Here is a 17,472-nt window from a genome sequence, read left to right as displayed (position 1 = left end):
AGTGCTGGGACCTTTGTTGTTTGTAATGGATATAATGACTTGGTTGAGAATATAAGTGGTCTGATTAATGTTTGTAGATGATACGAAAATTAATGGAGTTGTAGATAGCGAAGAAGTTTGTCTAAGGGTACAGTAAGACAAAGATCAGCTGGAAAGTTGGGCAGATGAAATTTTATCTGATGTGTGAGGAAATGCCCTTTGGGAAGTCAAATTCTGATTGGACATAGAGAGTAAATGATAGGGACCTTAAGAGCGTTGATGTACAGGGGGACCTTGGGGTGCAAGTCCACAGCTCCCTGAAAGTGGCAACAAAGGTGGATTGGGTAATAAAGAACGCATTTGGTATGCTGCCTTCATAGGCCAAGGTATTCAATAAAAGAAATAGGACGCCATGTTGCAGTCGTACAAAACATTAGTTAGACCGCACTTGGATTATTGTGTACATTTCTGGTTGCCACACTACAGGAAGGATGTGGCTGAAGAGATTCCCCAGGATGTTACCTAGAATGGAGGACTGCAGTTATAAGGAAAGATTGCTTAAGCTGGGTTTATTATCACTGGAATGTAGGAGGCAAAGGGATTACTTTGTAAAGGTTCATAAAATTATGAAAGGCATAGATAGGATAGAGTCTTTCTCCCAGTGAAGGGGAGTCCAGAATTAGAGGGGACAAGTTTAAGGTGAGACAGGAGAAATTTAAAGGAGAGGTAGGTTTTTGGAGTAAGCTGAACATGAATATTTGGAGTAAGCTGCCAGAGAAAGTGGTAGAGGCAGATACAGTTACAATGTGTAAAATACGCTTGAAGAGATATTTAGATCAGAAAAGTGAAGAGGGAAATAGGCCTAATGTAGGATTAGCATCAATAGGCATCTCGGTCAGTATGAACAAGGTGGGCCAAGATGGCCTTTTTCTGTGCTGTACTCTTCTGCGATTCTGTGAGAGTGTGAAGGGCTTTGATGTTCAAAGGGACTTGGGTATCTTTCCATACCAATCACTCATTAATAACATGCATGAACAGCAAGTGAACAGAAGGGCAAATGATAGGTTTCCCTTTATTGTAAGAGGATTTGATTAGTGATGTCTTGCTCCAATTATATGGGGGCCTGGTGAGACCACAAATGAAATATTGTCATAGAGTCATCGTCACAGATTCATAGATCATACAGCATTGAAACAGGCCCTTCGGCCCTCTGAATGTCTGATGACCATCAAGTATCCATTTACGTTGCATTTTTTCCTACATCTGCATACTGTGTACATATCTAGTCTCCTTAGCTAAAGAAGAGTGTGCTGTCATCGAAGGAATGCAGTCAAGGTTCACCAGATTGACTCCTGGATTGGTAGGTTTGTCATATGAGGAGAGATTAAGCAGATTGCACCTCTACTCTCTTGAGTTTAGAAGAATGATAGGTGATTTAATTGAAATGTACAACATTCTTATGGGGCTTGAAAGTGTAGACTTGATCTTTCCCCTGGTTTGGCTGGCTAGAACCAGGGGCACACTCTGAAAATAAGAGGCTAGCTGTTCAAATTGGAGATGTCTTCACTCACAGAAAAATGCGTCTTTGGAGTTCTCTCCACAGGAAAGCTGGGGAGGCTCAGTTGCTTCCTGTATTCAAGACAGCATTAGATATTTTTTGGACATTTAGGGAACCAAAATAGGTTAATTGGCTGCTGAAAATTGCCTCACTGTGGATGTAAGTGGACTAAAAAAAAGACTTGATGGGCATGTGAGAGAGAATAGGTGCAGGGCTGTTGAGGAAAAGAGAATGGGATAGATGGGATTGCTCCACTGGCAGCGAGCATGGACCAGCTGGGCTGAACAGCCCACTGTATGGGGTTAGAGCAGGAAAGTGGTGGTGAAGTAAAATCTCACTCATGATCTCATTGATGGGTAGAACATGCATGAGGGGCTAGACGGCCTACTCCAACTTGTGTTGGTATGTTTTTGCATTTCCGTGAAGTTCCATTTCCAATGAATAATAAATTATTTTGGACACTACTTGCAGTTAGACTAATCCTTTGCACAATATGAGAGTCTGATAATGCAATAACAGTGATTCATTCACACAGGTTGCACCTGGCTCAATCCACTTAATGCGGGTTGTTGAAGATTTCATCCATATTGTGGGTCATGGGCTGAAGGTGTTTCAGAGTGCCCTCATAGTGACGGATAATCTTGGTAAGTTCTGAAGTAGTATGGGTTGTTTCTTGGGAGACAGTAAAATAAAGTTAGATGTATAACTTTCAATCACTCAGGTATTCTTGGATAAAATAAATAGATGCCCTCCATGTCAATGTTTTATCTCTATCAGTCTCCTAAACTGTCACTTTTGCTCACTTTAGTGAAAATCAACATCCCCCCATCTCTTCTGTAATGTCACTGAATGCTTTTCTGTAATGCGTCTAATCATTTTGAGGTTTGAAGTACTCATCTTTCTCATTTTTCTCCTGAAGATACTGATTTTACTGGAATTCAGTTCCTGGAACTTGAGTCGCCCCATACCTGTTCAAGCAGTGCTTCCTCGTGCAAGTCTGAAGAATAACTAGTGGCAGGCCATTTGACCTTGAGAACACGACATATGATTGCAATACAATTTTTATTTGACGTATTTTCTAGCAGAGATCACTATTTGGAAGACTTGATTTATTTTCTCAATCTCAGGAATATTGTCATGGATCATAGCATTATGACCACTATCCTCTTGAGATCAACAAACTGCCCTTGCCGTTCTCTATTGGGATTCCTTATTTGGCCATCACTAGAGGCTACCGAGATGTTCATCCATTCATAGACTTGTACTTACATTGTGTAAAATTCAGTCTTTGATGCTAAAAGGCTAACAATAACACGTTTCACTATTGCAATCCTTTTATTGTACTTTTTATTTCAGTCACCAGTATTCAGCGAGAACCTGTATCTGCTGTATCAAGTGATATCAGTTTCCCGATGAAAGGAAGGAGAGGAATGAAAGATTGGGCCAGAAACTCAGAAGACAAACTTTATATTCCAAAAGAGGTTTTCACAAGTCCTTCTTCAGGTACTTGTCATAGTTAACCAATATAGTTGTTATGTTGAAAGAACGTTCCTGGAGGAAGAGAAGATTGACCTTGAATGCAATGAATTGTTCATTAGTAGGGAGGCCAGGTACTTCTTCAGGGTCATCTGGAGGGAAAGCGTTTACAGTGGATTGCTGAAGCTTAGTGTTCAGTGGATGCAATGAGCTGAAGATTTCATGACAGCTTACTGACTGTAATTAAAAGCTGGCTAGAATGTGACACCCACAAGTCACGAGTGCCAATTCATTTTATAAAGCAGCACTTTATTGCCTGTCCCTAATTACTCTTGAAAAGCAGGTGGTGAGGATATCAGGCTCTCTCTTGTAGGAGATGGCCTGTGCCTTGCATATGTATAGTGCAAATGTTACATGCTATTTATCATCCCATGCTTATATATTCTAACTCATGGGCTGCCTCATTTGCAGAGAGGTTCCAAATTGAATTGAAAATTGTGCCACCATCTACCGACATCCTACTTCTGACCTTATGATGGAAGTTAGATTTATAATGAAGTACTGAAGATGTTTGGGCTTAGGACACTGCCTGAGGATCTCTTGCAGCAATATCCTGGTGCTAAGTTGACTACCTGCAACCACTACAGCCATCTTCTTTATGGCTCCAGCCATTAGAGGGTTTAGTCTGATTCTTGGTCACGCTGCCGTTACCTGAATACTTTGATGCCACCCTAGGTCAAATGCTGCCTTGATGATAAGACCAGTTACTTTTGCTTTTATAAAATATTGGTTTGCCAACAACTGAAGTATTGCATCTTATTGTGATGACCGTACATTTGGTGCAGAAAAGATTTACCAGAATGGTTCCATAGAAGAGGGATATCTGTTGCTATGTCAGACTGAAGAAGCTGAGACTGTTGTACTTGGAGCAAAGAAGTTTGAGAAAAGGTTTGAAGGAGTTGTGCAGGATCATTATGGGTTTAGACAGAGTAAAAAGGGAAAAGCTGTTCCCAAAAGCTGGGGTCTTGAGGACTGTGGTATACAAATTCAGTGGTCATTAAAACATATAAGGGAGATGTGAGGAGACACATTTTTACACAGAGTGAGGGTGACCTACAGCTCAGCACATGCACGGATGGCAGAAACAAAGTCAACCAGAGTTATCAAAAAAGAATTGAATGGATAGTCAGGGAAATGGGACTATTTTGTGGACTGCTCAAGAAGCTGTCATGGACTTGATGGGCTGAATAATCTCCTTCCGTGCTGAAACAATACTGTGATTTTATTATTCTATAACCTCTCCTCTGGAATTCAGTTCCTGGTCCAAAAATCTAATGACCTCTGGATCCAAATCATCCCAGCAAAACTCAAACTCAAATTGAGCATTGGTGAGCTATTAATTCATGACTGTTGCTTGATGGCATGGTTGACAACACCTTCCATCAATCCCTTACTGATGAAGAGCAGATTGATGAGGATAATTAGCAAGCTAAGACTTTTCTGCATTTTGTAGACAGGACCTGGAGAATTTTCTCCATGTCAGTGGGAAAAGTTAGGTGCCAATGTTGTAACTAGACCGTAAATATACTCAGCAGCTCAAGGGCTAGTTGGTTTTGAAGCACAACTCTTTATTACCACAGCTAGCATATTGGATGTCTTTGAATTATGGAATCATAGAATGGTTGCAGTTCAAAAGGAGACCATTCAACCCATCATGTCTTGCACCAGATCTCTGCTGTTCCCCCCACCCCTCACCCCCTTTTTTTCCAAACCATATATTTACACAATTCACAAGATCACAAGATAAGGGAGCAGAAGCAGGCCATTTGGCCCATCGAGTCTGCTCCAAGGAAAAGGGAAAAAGAAATGGGGTGGGAAAAAAAGAAGAGAAAAAAAACTATTCTAATCCCATTTGCCAGCCTTATCCCCATATCCCTTGATACCCTGACTATTTAGATATCTGTCTATCTCCTCCTTGAATACCCCCACTGATCTGGCCTCCACTGCTGTGCGTGGCAAGGAGTTCCACAATTTCACCACCCTCTGGGTAAAGAAACTTCTCCTCATCTCTGTCTTGAAACTGTACCCTCTAATTCTAAGATTGTGCCCTCTGGTCCTGGACACGCCCACCAAGGGAAACAGCCTAGCCACATCTACTCTTGAAGGTTACAGTAGAACCTCCCTCCACCACATCTGCAGGCAGTTTATTCGATTCCAACCAAACGCTGTGTAGTAAAGCTTTTCCTCACGTCAATTAACTCATTTCCCTTTATTATAAATGATGACCTTTAGTCCTCGATCCTTCCAACACCAGAAACAGCCACCCACTGTCCATTTTGTCAAGATCCCTCATCATTTTCTATCAGGTCTCTCCTCAACCTTCTCCAGTTAAAACAATCCCTTCAATCTATCCTTGTAACTGTAATCCATTATTCCAGGAGCATTCTTGAAATCATAAAATAAAGCTCAGAAATGTATGTGGATAATTAATCACTTTCACTACCTGCCCTGCCATTTTAAATGACATGCCCACATACCCCTAAACTCTCTGTCCCTCCATCCCTTCTCGAACACTATCCATCATTCTATATTGCCTCTCCTCATTCTTTCTACCAGATTGCATCACCTCTCATTTCTCCACATTAAACTTCATCTGCCATATGTCTGCCCATTCTACCAGCCAGTTTATATCATGCTACGATTTATCACTAGCTTCTTTACAGTTCACAATACTGCCAAATTTTGTGTCATCTACAAATTTAAAAATTGAGTCTTGTTCCACAAATCTAGGTCATGAATATAGATCAAACAAAACAATGACCCAAATTCAGACCTGTGGGGAATGCATCTATTTGCTTCCTTTCAATCCGATAAACAGCCATTCACCACAGCCCTCTGTTGTTGTGTTCTGTTTCTTGATACCATGTAGAGTAGACTGAATTGGCTGGTAATTGGCTTGTGTGATAGTGGGGATCTCAGGAGCTGGTTTACCCAGTTGACAATTCTGGGGAAGGTTGTTGCAAAAGATCCAAAAGAAAATCTTTTCCTTTGATACCTTCAAGCTGGGCTCTTTCATTGTTGCTATTGTTGAGAATAGGATTGTTCTAGATTTCTCTCCTCTTGTTAACTGTTGTAACATTCTACATTCACAACTGGATGTAGCAAACAGAATTACGGAGCATTGTTTTGATCTACATGGGAGATCATGTCTTACAAACTTAATTGAGTTTTTTGACGAGGTGACCAACAAAGTTAATGAGGGCAGGGCAGTAGACGAGCTTTATATAGACTTCAGTAGGGCCTTTGATAAGGTTCCACATGGTATACTGTTTGGGTTAGATCGCATGGAATCCAGGGTGAGCTGGCCAATTGGATGCACAACTGGCTTGATTATAGAAAGCAGAGGGTGATGATAGATTGGTGTTGGACCCATTGTTGTTTGTCATCTACATCAACGATTTAGTTAGTAAGTCATGGTTAGTAAGTTTGCAGATGACACTAAAATAGGTGATATAGTGGACAATTACGAAGGTTATCAAAAATTACAGGGGGATCTCTCCTTGGAGCGATGGAGGATGAGGGGGACCTGATAGAGGTGGATAAGATGACGAGAGGCATTGATTGTGTGGATAGTCAGAGGCTTTTTTCCCAGGGCTGAAATGGTGGCCACAAGAGGACATAGGTTTAAGGTGCTGGGGAGTAGGTATAGAGGAGATGTCAGGGGTAAATTTTTCACTCAGAGAGTGGTGAGTGCGTGGAATGGGCTGCCGGCAATGGTGGTGGAGGCAGATATGATAGGGTCTCTTAAGAGACTTTTGGGTAGGTACCTGGAGCTGAGAAAAATAGAGGGCTATGGGTAAGCCTAGTAACTTCTAAAGTAGACATGTTCGGCACAGCTTTGTGGGCCGAAGGGCCTGAATTGTGCTGTAGGTTTTCTATGTTCTATGTTTTCTATCTTGATCAGCTGAGTAAGTGGCCCGAGGATTGGCAAATGGAGTTTAATTTGATTAAGATGTTGCATTTTTGAAAGTCAAATCCAGGTTGGACTTTCACAGTGAACAGCAGGGCCCTGGGGAGTGTTGCAGAACAAAGGGAGTATAAGTACATGGTTCACTGAAAAAGGAGTCACAGGTCGACAGGGTGGTAAAGAAGGCTTTTGGCATGCTGTTCTTCATAAGTCAGGACATTGAGTATAAAAGTTGGGAGGTTATGATGTGGTTGGACAGGAAGCTGGTGAGGCTGCACTTGGAGTATTCTGTTCCGTTTTGGTCGCCCTGCTACAGGATAGATATTATTAAACTGGAAAGAGTGCAGAAAAGATTACAAGAATGCTGCCAGGACTTGAGGGACTGAGCTAGAGGGAATGGTTGGACAGGCTAGGACTGTTCAGGGGAGATGTCAGGGGGAGGTTTTTCACCCAGAGAGTGGTTGGTGCATAGAATGCACTGCCTGGGGTGGTGGTGGAGGCAGATACATTGGACAGGTTTAAGAGTTTGTTGGATAGGCAAATGGAGGAATGTGAGATAGAGGGATATGGGGGAGGAAAGGGTTAGATAGTGTGAGGGTGGTTTGATGGACAGCACAACATGGTGGGCTGAAGGACCTGTTTTGTGGTGTATGGTTCTATGGTTTTTATTCCTTAGAGCGTCGGAGACTGAGAGATGATCTTATAGAAATGTAAAAAATCATGAGAAGCGTTGATACGGTGAATGCACTCAGTCTTTTTCCCAGAGTTGGGATATCAAGAACTGGAGGGCCAAGATTTAAAGTGAGAGGGGAAAGATTTAATAGGAACATGAGGGACAACTTTTTTACACAAAGGTTGGTATCCATGTGGAATGAGCTATCAGAGGAAGTGGTTGAGGCAGGTACAATAACAAGTTTTAAAAGACAGTTGGACAGGTACATGGATTGGAAAGGTTTAGAAGGTTATGGGCCAAACACTGGCAAATGGGACTAGCTTGGATGGGGCATCTTGATCGCAATGGACCAGTTGGGCTCTAGGGCCTGTTTCCATGCTGTGTGACTCTATGACTCTAAATCCTGTATTACTTGTCTCTCACTGGACAACACAGTGTCTGTTTGACCACAATTGATGAATAGAAATGGGATTAAATCAAAATTCCAAATCAATTTAAGAAAAGAACATTCAAACATTACTTGTGTCCCCTTTATGCCTGTTTTCCACAGGACTTTTCCTGTTCTGCCCACCCTGTGGCCAACAGCATGACCAGTGGAAGGTAATGAAGGTGACTGCAATTGCTCTGGAGTAAAATCTTGTACTCAGCGTCCCAGGGCTGCTGATGGATAGGCAGCAGCAGGTGAACTGGTAGAATGACAGCGAATGAACTCTGCCATCAGACAGCTGTTTTGTTTATCACATAGGCACTTCCCTAGACAGCACCTTCTCTAGACATGCCAGGAATCTAAGCCTCCAGTGCAGCACTCAGTTGAAGGATAATTTCACCTTGTGTTTCAATGGAAGCTAGGATATTGATCCTCGGATACTGAATGATCAAGTTCCACAAGAAAGTGGAGTGCTGCCCCCTTTTCCATATTAGAAATGACAGACTCCTGGCTCCATGTAATACCCTGTACAAAGCTGAAGCCTGATTATTCCCTAAGCTCCTTGATATTTCACCAAGGTTTTGGGGGAGGCCTGCCAATGTACCAAGTATTTCTCCCTGCATGCCCATCACCAGTAGTTCAGTGATTTGTCCAATCAACGTGCTTTTGAATCAGAACACATGTACGACCATACCCTCCAGGAACCTGCCACCTGTGGGCTGCCTGCAGAACACTCTACGCAAAAAAATGCATTTCACAGTGTGCTTTGATGCACATATGACTAATAAAGGTATCTTGAACACAAAGACAAAAATAAGCAATTAACTACTATTTCAATGGCTATAATCACCTATTTAACGTTAACATTTTGAATGTAGACAGGTAACTTTGCAGAGTTACGTATTTCCAATGGTAGCACATCCAACTAGCAGAACCTCTTTGAATATTCAATACTGGTGGCTGGTCCAAGAGCTTCTGAGCACAAACTTCAGACACCCAAACATACCTCTTCTGTAACAGTGTTGAGGGACAGCTCCCTGAATATACAGCTAGCCAGAATATTAAGTGGCAAAGCAAACCTGTCCTGAACTGCACATTAAGTGGCAGGGATACGCCTTCAACAATCTGTTAATACTGGAGATGACCATTTAATGCCTTCCCTGGTCACATCCTGAAGTTTCCAATGACAACCAATTAACATGAACATTCACCTATTGTCTTCCCCTTCAGAGATTCAATGGTACAGAATCAAAATGTCCCACACCCAATGATTGGTTTCAATGGCCTTGAAGTATCAGTTGAACTTAAATAGTGAATAGGTTTTATTTCCTGAAGACCGGGTCTCATTTTAATTAATATCTGCTATCCATAATTTCATAACTCCAGAATAATCCCTAACATATCCTCTTAAATAAGGAGACTAAAGTAAATCTTCCATGTAAAGACGTGGCAAGATTTCTCGTTTTCTTGTCCATCCCCATTGCATTTGAGACCAATATTCGATTTACTTCCTAATTCCTGATGACTTGCTATATCTGTACATTAACTTTCTGTGTTTTATATGCGAAGACACCAGGTTCCTCTGCACAGTAGCATTTGTAGTCTCTCCATACAAACAATATCCCGTTTTCCTGTTCTTCCAACAAAGTGCATGGCCTAATATCACACTGTTATTCAATAGAGTGGATAAACTTTGAGTTATGGACATGAGACTTGGATTATTGGTTATGTGTGGTGGAGCATCAAGTAGGATCTCTGATTGATAGAGATTATTGATGGTGCAGAAATTGAAGGAAGGCAAGTATGCCATTGTTTACAAGTAGCAATTGGCAGCAGATGTGATTTTATGATGTGTTCACTGATCTTAACCATGAATATGAGATCATTAAATGTTGTTGCTCCATATTTCTGGGCTTTCCACTTGGCATTAACCTGTTTTATGGCCTCCTTCTATGACCACTTCACTATGGACCTTCATGGTCTGCCAAGACTTGCTCCTTGTGTCCAAAAGCTTTGGATTGACTTCCATCACCAACTGCAGGCAAGGAGGTGCGGATGTGACTTCAATCAGCAGTAATTAACTTCAGCTGGTGCAGGCTGCTCACAAAACCTGGACTTCTGTAAAACAGTATAGTGATAATAAGGTGGGATAACAAATTATGTCTTCTCCCTATATCACTCAAACAGATTAAGCACAGATCCAGCACTTATTTTCCAGCACTATTCAGTCATGTCATTAATGTCATTATGTTGATTAGACCGTCCAGAAACCCCAGTTTCTGGGCGAGAAAGATGCCACACCATTTCTTCCCAAGTGTTTTCCTTAATTGAAAATCCAAAGTGAACATGTGAATGTATCCAAATTATGAAGTATTTTATCCTGTGACCCTGTGCTCAGAGTTCCTGCGTTGAAAGTACTGCAGAACCATTTAGAATGTTTCATCAGTGGACAAAACAGCCAGCCCAATAGCCTGGGCCGGATTCAAATAGAGTTCACAGCAGTAAATTTGACAAAGCACTGATCTGTGACTATCTGCTTTCTTCTTGCAATCTCATTTTTATTGTAATTGAAATGAAGGGAGCCAGAGAAAAATTATGAAGTGCCTTGAGGAAACCATGAAACTTTTTTTCCCCAAATAATTATCTCAGAAAATAGCCCAGGGCTACATATAACTGGAGTTATCAAAATCAAGAAAATGGTGGGACCTCTTTCTGCATTTTAGTGGCTGAAATCAAAACAACATGTGGACATCTGTGTGTCATGGATTAAAAAACGTTTAAATAATGGCAAATGAAATTATTTGATGCCAATCCAAGAAATACAGTGGGCACATTAATAAAAAGAAAGAAATCAAATAAATAAAAGGAGGGGCATTTACATTCAGCACTCCTTGTTGGGAGGGAAATTCATGATGAAGTGGTCCCTGGGCTTGTACCAATATTCACAGAGACACAGGTCCAAATGTCAGCACTTAGCAGGGACCCCTCTTAAAATCATCAGGAAATTGCCGGGATTGCCTTCTAAAAGTCAATGCATTTTTTGCAACATTGCTCTGAAAATCATTAATTAGCAAGGACACCATTAAAAATATCAGGATACTGCTGGGAAACTCTCAAAACATTAAGACATTGTAGAAACACCTTCCAAAAATCAAACCACTGCTGGGGCACCTTCGAAATATCAATGCTCTGCTTCATTATCATTCCAGTTACCACATAGCTGAGACAGTTCTCTAAGTAACAGCATACTGAGAGAAACCAACAAAACATCAATAAGTATCTGGTCAAACTCCAAATATCTACTTAATACTGGTAATATCAAACCAATGCCATACTCTCCTGAGGAGTCCATTGGAATATCAATGCACTACTGGTCTCAGAGCCAACTATCAGCACATTCCTGGAGCACCAGTCCACGTTTTAACACTTCTTTGGGGCCCATTGAATACCGAGCAAACTTCTTGTCACCTAAATATCAACACACCACTATTTCTTCACACATCATCAGATTTCTGTGACTCCTCTCCAAATGTTAACACATTGCTGTGATTTGTCTTCTAATATTAATGTATTGCTAGATCTCCCTCCAGATGCTGCCACACTGCTTGGGCACCTGTCCTAATGCCAGTACACTGCTGGGACATCAATTTCCTGATTAATTTAAGAGGGGCCCCTGCTATCAATTGATATTTAGACCGGTACCTCTGTAAATACCATACAACCCCAGGGGTCACTTGCTCATCAGCTTTCCCTTGATTCAGGAGTGCTGAAAGTAAACTGATTGCTAAGTTTCCCCTCCAAATATTAATGCACTGCTAGGGCACCCATTCTAATATCATCGGACTTCTGGTAAATTATTCCAAATATCAGCACATTACAGGGAAATCCCACCATGACAACACAATACTCAGATGTAATTACAAAGTATCAACAACCTGCCGGTGTAACTCTCTGGATATTAACACACTGCTGGGTTGCCCTTCCAAAAGCATGAAACCGCTTACAAAGATCTCCCAATATCGATATCCCATAAGGTTGTCCTTGCTAGTATTGGGAAACCCAATATGCTGCTGAGAGATCATTGCAAATATCAACCATTCAGTGGGTTGTCTCCTCCCCTATTCCAGATATCAATATATTCCCAATATCAACACACTGCTTTATTGCCTCTCTCAATATTGGGGAATATAAAGAAGCCAGAAAAGAACTCAAGAAGGGAATCAGGAGAGCCAGGAGGGGCCATGAAATATCCTTTGCAAATAGGATTAAAGGGAATCCCAAGAGACTCAATACAAAATTAGGAGGAGAACTAGGGAGAGGAGAGGACCACTCAAGGATAAATGAAGGAACATGTGCTTGGAGGCAGAGGATGTGGGCAAGGTCCTTAATGGGTAATTTGTGTCAGTATTTACCAGGGAGAAGGACATGGAGAATACTGAGATCAGTGTGGAGCATGCTAATATGCTAGAGCATTTTGACATAAAGAAGGAGAGGACCACTCAAGGATAAATGAAGGAACATGTGCTTGGAGGCAGAGGATGTGGGCAAGGTCCTTAATGGGTAATTTGTGTCAGTATTTACCAGGGAGAAGGACATGGAGAATACTGAGATCAGTGTGGAGCATGCTAATATGCTAGAGCATTTTGACATAAAGAAAGAGGTATTATTGGGTCTCTTGAAGAACATTAAGGTGGATAAGTCTCCAGGGCCTGATGGGATATACCGCAGGTTATTCAGAGAAGCAATAGATGAGATTGCTGGGCCTTGACCAAGACCTTTGTGTCCTCTCTAGCCACAGGCAAGGTCCTGGAGGACTGGCAAGTAGCTAATGTTCTGTTGTTCAAGAAGGGAAATAGGCATAATCCTGGAAATTATAGACTGGTCTGCCTCAGGTCTGTGGTAGGGAAGCTATTGAAGAGGATTCTTAACCATAGAACCATAGAACAATACAGCACAATACAGGCCCTTCAGCCCACCATGTTGTGCCGCCCTTCAAACCACACCTAAGACTATCTAACCCCTTCCTCCCACATCCCTGTATCTTAAATTCTTCCATATGCTTATCTAACAATCTCTTGAACTTGTCCAATGTATCAGCCTCCACCATCACCCCAGGCAGCGCATTCCTTGCACCAACCACTCTCTGGGTGAAAAACCTCTCTCTGACATCTCCCTTGAACTTCCTTCCCATTACCTTAAAGCCATGTCCTCTTGTTTTGAGCATTGGTGCCCTGGAAAAGAGGCGCTGGCTGTCCACTCTATCTATTCCTCTCAATATCTTGTATACCTCTATCATGTCTCCCCTCATGCTCCTTCTCTCCAATGAGAATAGCCCCAGCTCCTTTAGTCTCTCCTCATAATCCATACTCTAATCCAGGCAGCATCCTGGTAAATCTCCTCTGCACCCTTTCCAACGCCCCCACATCCTTCCTATAATGGGGCTACCAGAACTGAACACAGTACTCTAAGTGTGGCCTAACCAGAGTTTTGTAAAGCTGCATCATCACTTCTCGGCTCTTAAACTCAATCCCCCGATTTATGAAAGCTAACATCCCATAAACTTTCTTAACTACCCTATCCACCTGTGAGGCAACTTGCAGTGATCTGTGGATATGAACCCCCAGATCCCTCTGCTCCTCCACACTGCCCAGAATCCTGCCATTTACCCTGTACTCCACCTTCGAGTTTGTCCTTCCAAAGTGTACCACCTCACACTTCTCTGGATTGAACTCCATCTGCCACTTGTCAGCCCAGCTCTGCATCCTATCAATATCCCTCTGCAAGCTCTGACAGCCCTCCACACTATCCACAACACCACCGATCTTTGTGTCATCTGCAAACTTGCTAACCCAGCCTTCCACCCCCTCATTTAAGTCGTTAATAAATATCACAAAAAGTAGAGTTCCCAGAACCGATCCCTGTGGGACACCACTAGTCACAGCCCTCCAATCTGAATGCACTCCCTCCACCACAACCCTCTGCTTTCTATAGGCAAGCCAATTCTGAAACCACACGGCCAAGCCTCCCTGGATCCCTTGGCCTCTGACCTTCTGAAGAAGCCTACCATGCGGAACCTTGTCAAACACCTTACTAAAATCCATGTAGACCACATCCACTGCACTACCCTCGTCAATCTTCCTGGTCACTTCCTCAAAGAACCCTATCAGGCTTGTGAGGCAAGATCTTCCCTTCACAAAGCCATGCTGGCTGTCCCTAATCAGTCCATGATTCTCTAAATGCTCATAGATCCTATCTCTTAGAATCCTTTCTAACAGTTTACCCACCACAGACGTAAGGCTCACCTGCCTGTAATTCCCTGGACTATCCCTACTACCTTTTTTGAATAAGGGGACAACATTCGCCACCCGCCAATCTTCCAGTACCATCCACGTGGACAACGAGGACTCAAAGATCCTAACCAATGGTTCAGCAATCTCCCTCACCTCCTGAAGCAGCCTGGGTCTGGGGACTTACCTGTCCTAATATTTTCTAACAACTCCAACACATCCTCTTTCTTAATATCTACATACTCTAGAACATTACCCTCACCAACACTGTTCTCAGTATCATCAAGACCCCTCTCCTTGGTGAATACTGAAGGGAAGTATTCATTGAGAACCTCACCCACTTCCACAGCTTCCAGACACATCCTCCCACCTTTGTCTTTAATCGGACCTACCTTTACCCTAGCCATCCTTCTGCTCTTCACATACAAGAAAAAAGCCTTGGGATTCTCCTTAACCCTACTCGCCAAAGCCTTTTCATGTCCCCTTCTTGCTTTCCTCAGCCATTTCTTAAGTCACTTCCTTGCTACTCTATATTCCTCACGAGCCCTGTCCGATCCTTGCTGCTTACACCTTCACCCTACCATTCCTTCTCTGCCTCACCGGGTAAATTTATCCCTAACATCCTGCAAAAGATCCCTGAACATCGACCACATCTCCATAGTACATTTCCCTTCAAAAATGTCATCCCAATTTACACTCCCAAGTTCCCGCCTTATGGCCTCATAATTCGCCTTCCCCCAATTAAGTATCTTCCCATCCTCTTTGCTCCTATCCCTGTCCATGACAATCCTAAAGGTCATGGAGCAATGGTCACTGTCCCCCAAATGCTCACCCACCGATAGATCTGTCACCTGACCCGGTTCATTACCTAAAACTAGACTTTTAGTCGGCCTGTCAACATACTGTCAGGAATCCGTCCTGGACACACTTAACAAACTGCGTCCCGTCTAAACCTTTGGTACTAAGTAGGTGCCAATCAATATTTGGAAAATTGAAGTCTCCCATTATAATAACCCTGTTATTTTCACATCTTTCCAAAAACTGCCTCCCAATCTGCTCCTCAGTATCCCTACTGCTGGCAGGGGGCCTATAGAATACTCCCAGGAGGGTAACTGCCCCTTTCTTGTTCCTAACTTCCACCCATATTGACTCTAGAGAGGATCCTTCTACATTATCCACCCTTTCTGCAGCTGTAACCGTGTCCCTGATCAGTATCGCCACCCCTCCTCCTCTTCTCTCCACCTCCCTATCCCTTTTAAAACCCTGACAACCAGGGATATTCGATATCCATTCCTGCCCCGATGTCAGCCATGCCTCTGTAATAGCCACAATATCATAGTCCCATGTACTTATCCAAGCTTTCAGTTCATCTCCCTTATTCCTGATGCTTCTCACATTTAAGTAAATGCACTTTAGCCCATCCACCTTACTACTTTTATAGCCTGTACTCTGCTTCTCCTTCCTCAAAGCCTCTCTACCTGTCAGATCTGACTTTTCCCCATCCCCTTCTTCCTCTGACCTACTCCTCCAGTTCCCTTCCCCCTCGCAATCTGGTTTAAACCCTCCTGAACCACCCTAGCAAACCTGGCCGCAAGGATATTGGCTCCCCTCAGGTTCGGGTGTAACCTGTCCTCTCTACAGGTCCCACCTTCCCCAGAAGAGATCCCAATGATCCAAAAATCTAAAACCCTCCCTCCTGCACCAACTTCTCAGCCACGCATTTATTTGCCATCTCCTCCTATTCCTACATTCACTATCGCGTGGCAGTGGCAGCAATCCCGAGATCGCTACCCTCGAGGTCCTGTCCTTCAGCCTTCTGCCTAGCTCGCTAAACTCACTTTTCAGGACCTCATCCCTCTTCCCACCTGTGAAGTTGGTACCAACATGAACCACAACTTCTGGCTGTTCTCGCTCCCGCTCCAGAATCCTGTGGTCCCGATCAGTGAGATCCTGGACCCTGGCACCTGGGAGGCAACATACCATCCGGGTTTCATGCTCACTGCCACAGAACCTCCTATCTGTTTCCCTGACTATCGAGTCCCCTATCACTACTGCCTTCCTCTTCTCCTCCCTTCCCTTCTGAGCAGCAGGACCAGTCCCAGTGCCATAGACCTGGCTACTGCTTCTAGGCCCCAGCAGGTCATCTCCCTCAACAGCCTCCAAAGCGGAAAACCTGTTACTGAGAGGAACAGCCTCCAGGCTCCTCTGCTCTATCTGCCTGTTCGTTTTCTTTTTCCTTTTCCCTCCCCTGACAGTCACCCTTCTATCTACTTCCTGGACTCCAGAAGTACCTGCCCTAAGGGGGGTGACCGTCTCCTTATGTACAGTATCTACAAAACTCTCCCCCTCCCTAATGCTGCGCAGTGTTTGAAGCTGCAACTCCAGTTCATCGATTGTGAGCTGAAGTTCCTCCAGCCTCAAGCACTTACTGCAGATGTGGCCATCGTGGACCGCAGCAATGTCCCCGAGCTCCTACATCAAGCAGCTGCAGCACACCCCCATGTCCTCCATCTGAACTAATTCTTTTCTCCCCCTAGTTTTTCTACTTGAAAATTTATAACAGGTATCAGGTTACCTTACTTTTACCTACCTACCAGCTACTCACCTGCCTTGCCCCTTTATGCCTAAGCCCCTTAAGCCAAAGCCCAACCATTCTGCTCCCTCTCACTCAGCTGCCCACTCCGACACTGCCCGTTGGATATGGCGGTTTGCTTTTTAAACTGCCCGCGCCTTACCTGCCGAAAGATAAAATTTCTGAGAATATGGAAAACCATGGCCTAATTAAGGACAGTCGGCATGGCTTTGTGCGGGGCAGGCCATGTCTTATTGACTTGATCAAATTTTTCGAGCAGGTGAGGTAAGTGATCAGTGAAGGTAGAACTGTGGATATTGTCTTCATGGATTTTAATATGATATTCAATAAAGTCCTTCATGGTAGGCTCATCCAGAAGATTAGGATATATAGAATCCACATTGACTTGGCCGTTTGGATTCAGAATTGGTTTGCCCGTAGAAAACAGAGGGTAGTGGTTGATGGGACTTATTCTGGCTGGAGGTCCGAGACTAGTGGTGTTCTGCAGGGATCCATACTGCTCTGCTGTCTGT

The 17,472-nt window shown here is 43.3% G+C and overlaps 1 protein-coding gene across 4 annotated transcripts in view; it reads left to right on the top strand.

The window, feature by feature from the left end:
* The window catches only part of adgrb2 (adhesion G protein-coupled receptor B2), an 898,475-nt gene that overhangs the window by 515,222 nt on the left and 365,781 nt on the right, over window positions 1-17,472 (top strand). For all 4 annotated transcript variants that reach the window (XM_052036166.1, XM_052036168.1, XM_052036167.1 and 1 more), the window contains 2 exons: window positions 2,073-2,181; window positions 2,894-3,040. In XM_052036166.1, the coding sequence (XP_051892126.1) occupies window positions 2,073-2,181; window positions 2,894-3,040 (256 nt within the window). The remainder of the gene's footprint in view (window positions 1-2,072; window positions 2,182-2,893; window positions 3,041-17,472) is intronic.

Source organism: Pristis pectinata, chromosome 22, assembly GCF_009764475.1.
Source record: "Pristis pectinata isolate sPriPec2 chromosome 22, sPriPec2.1.pri, whole genome shotgun sequence".
Lineage (NCBI taxonomy): Eukaryota > Metazoa > Chordata > Chondrichthyes > Rhinopristiformes > Pristidae > Pristis > Pristis pectinata.
This window is presented reverse-complemented; position numbering and strand designations above follow the sequence as displayed.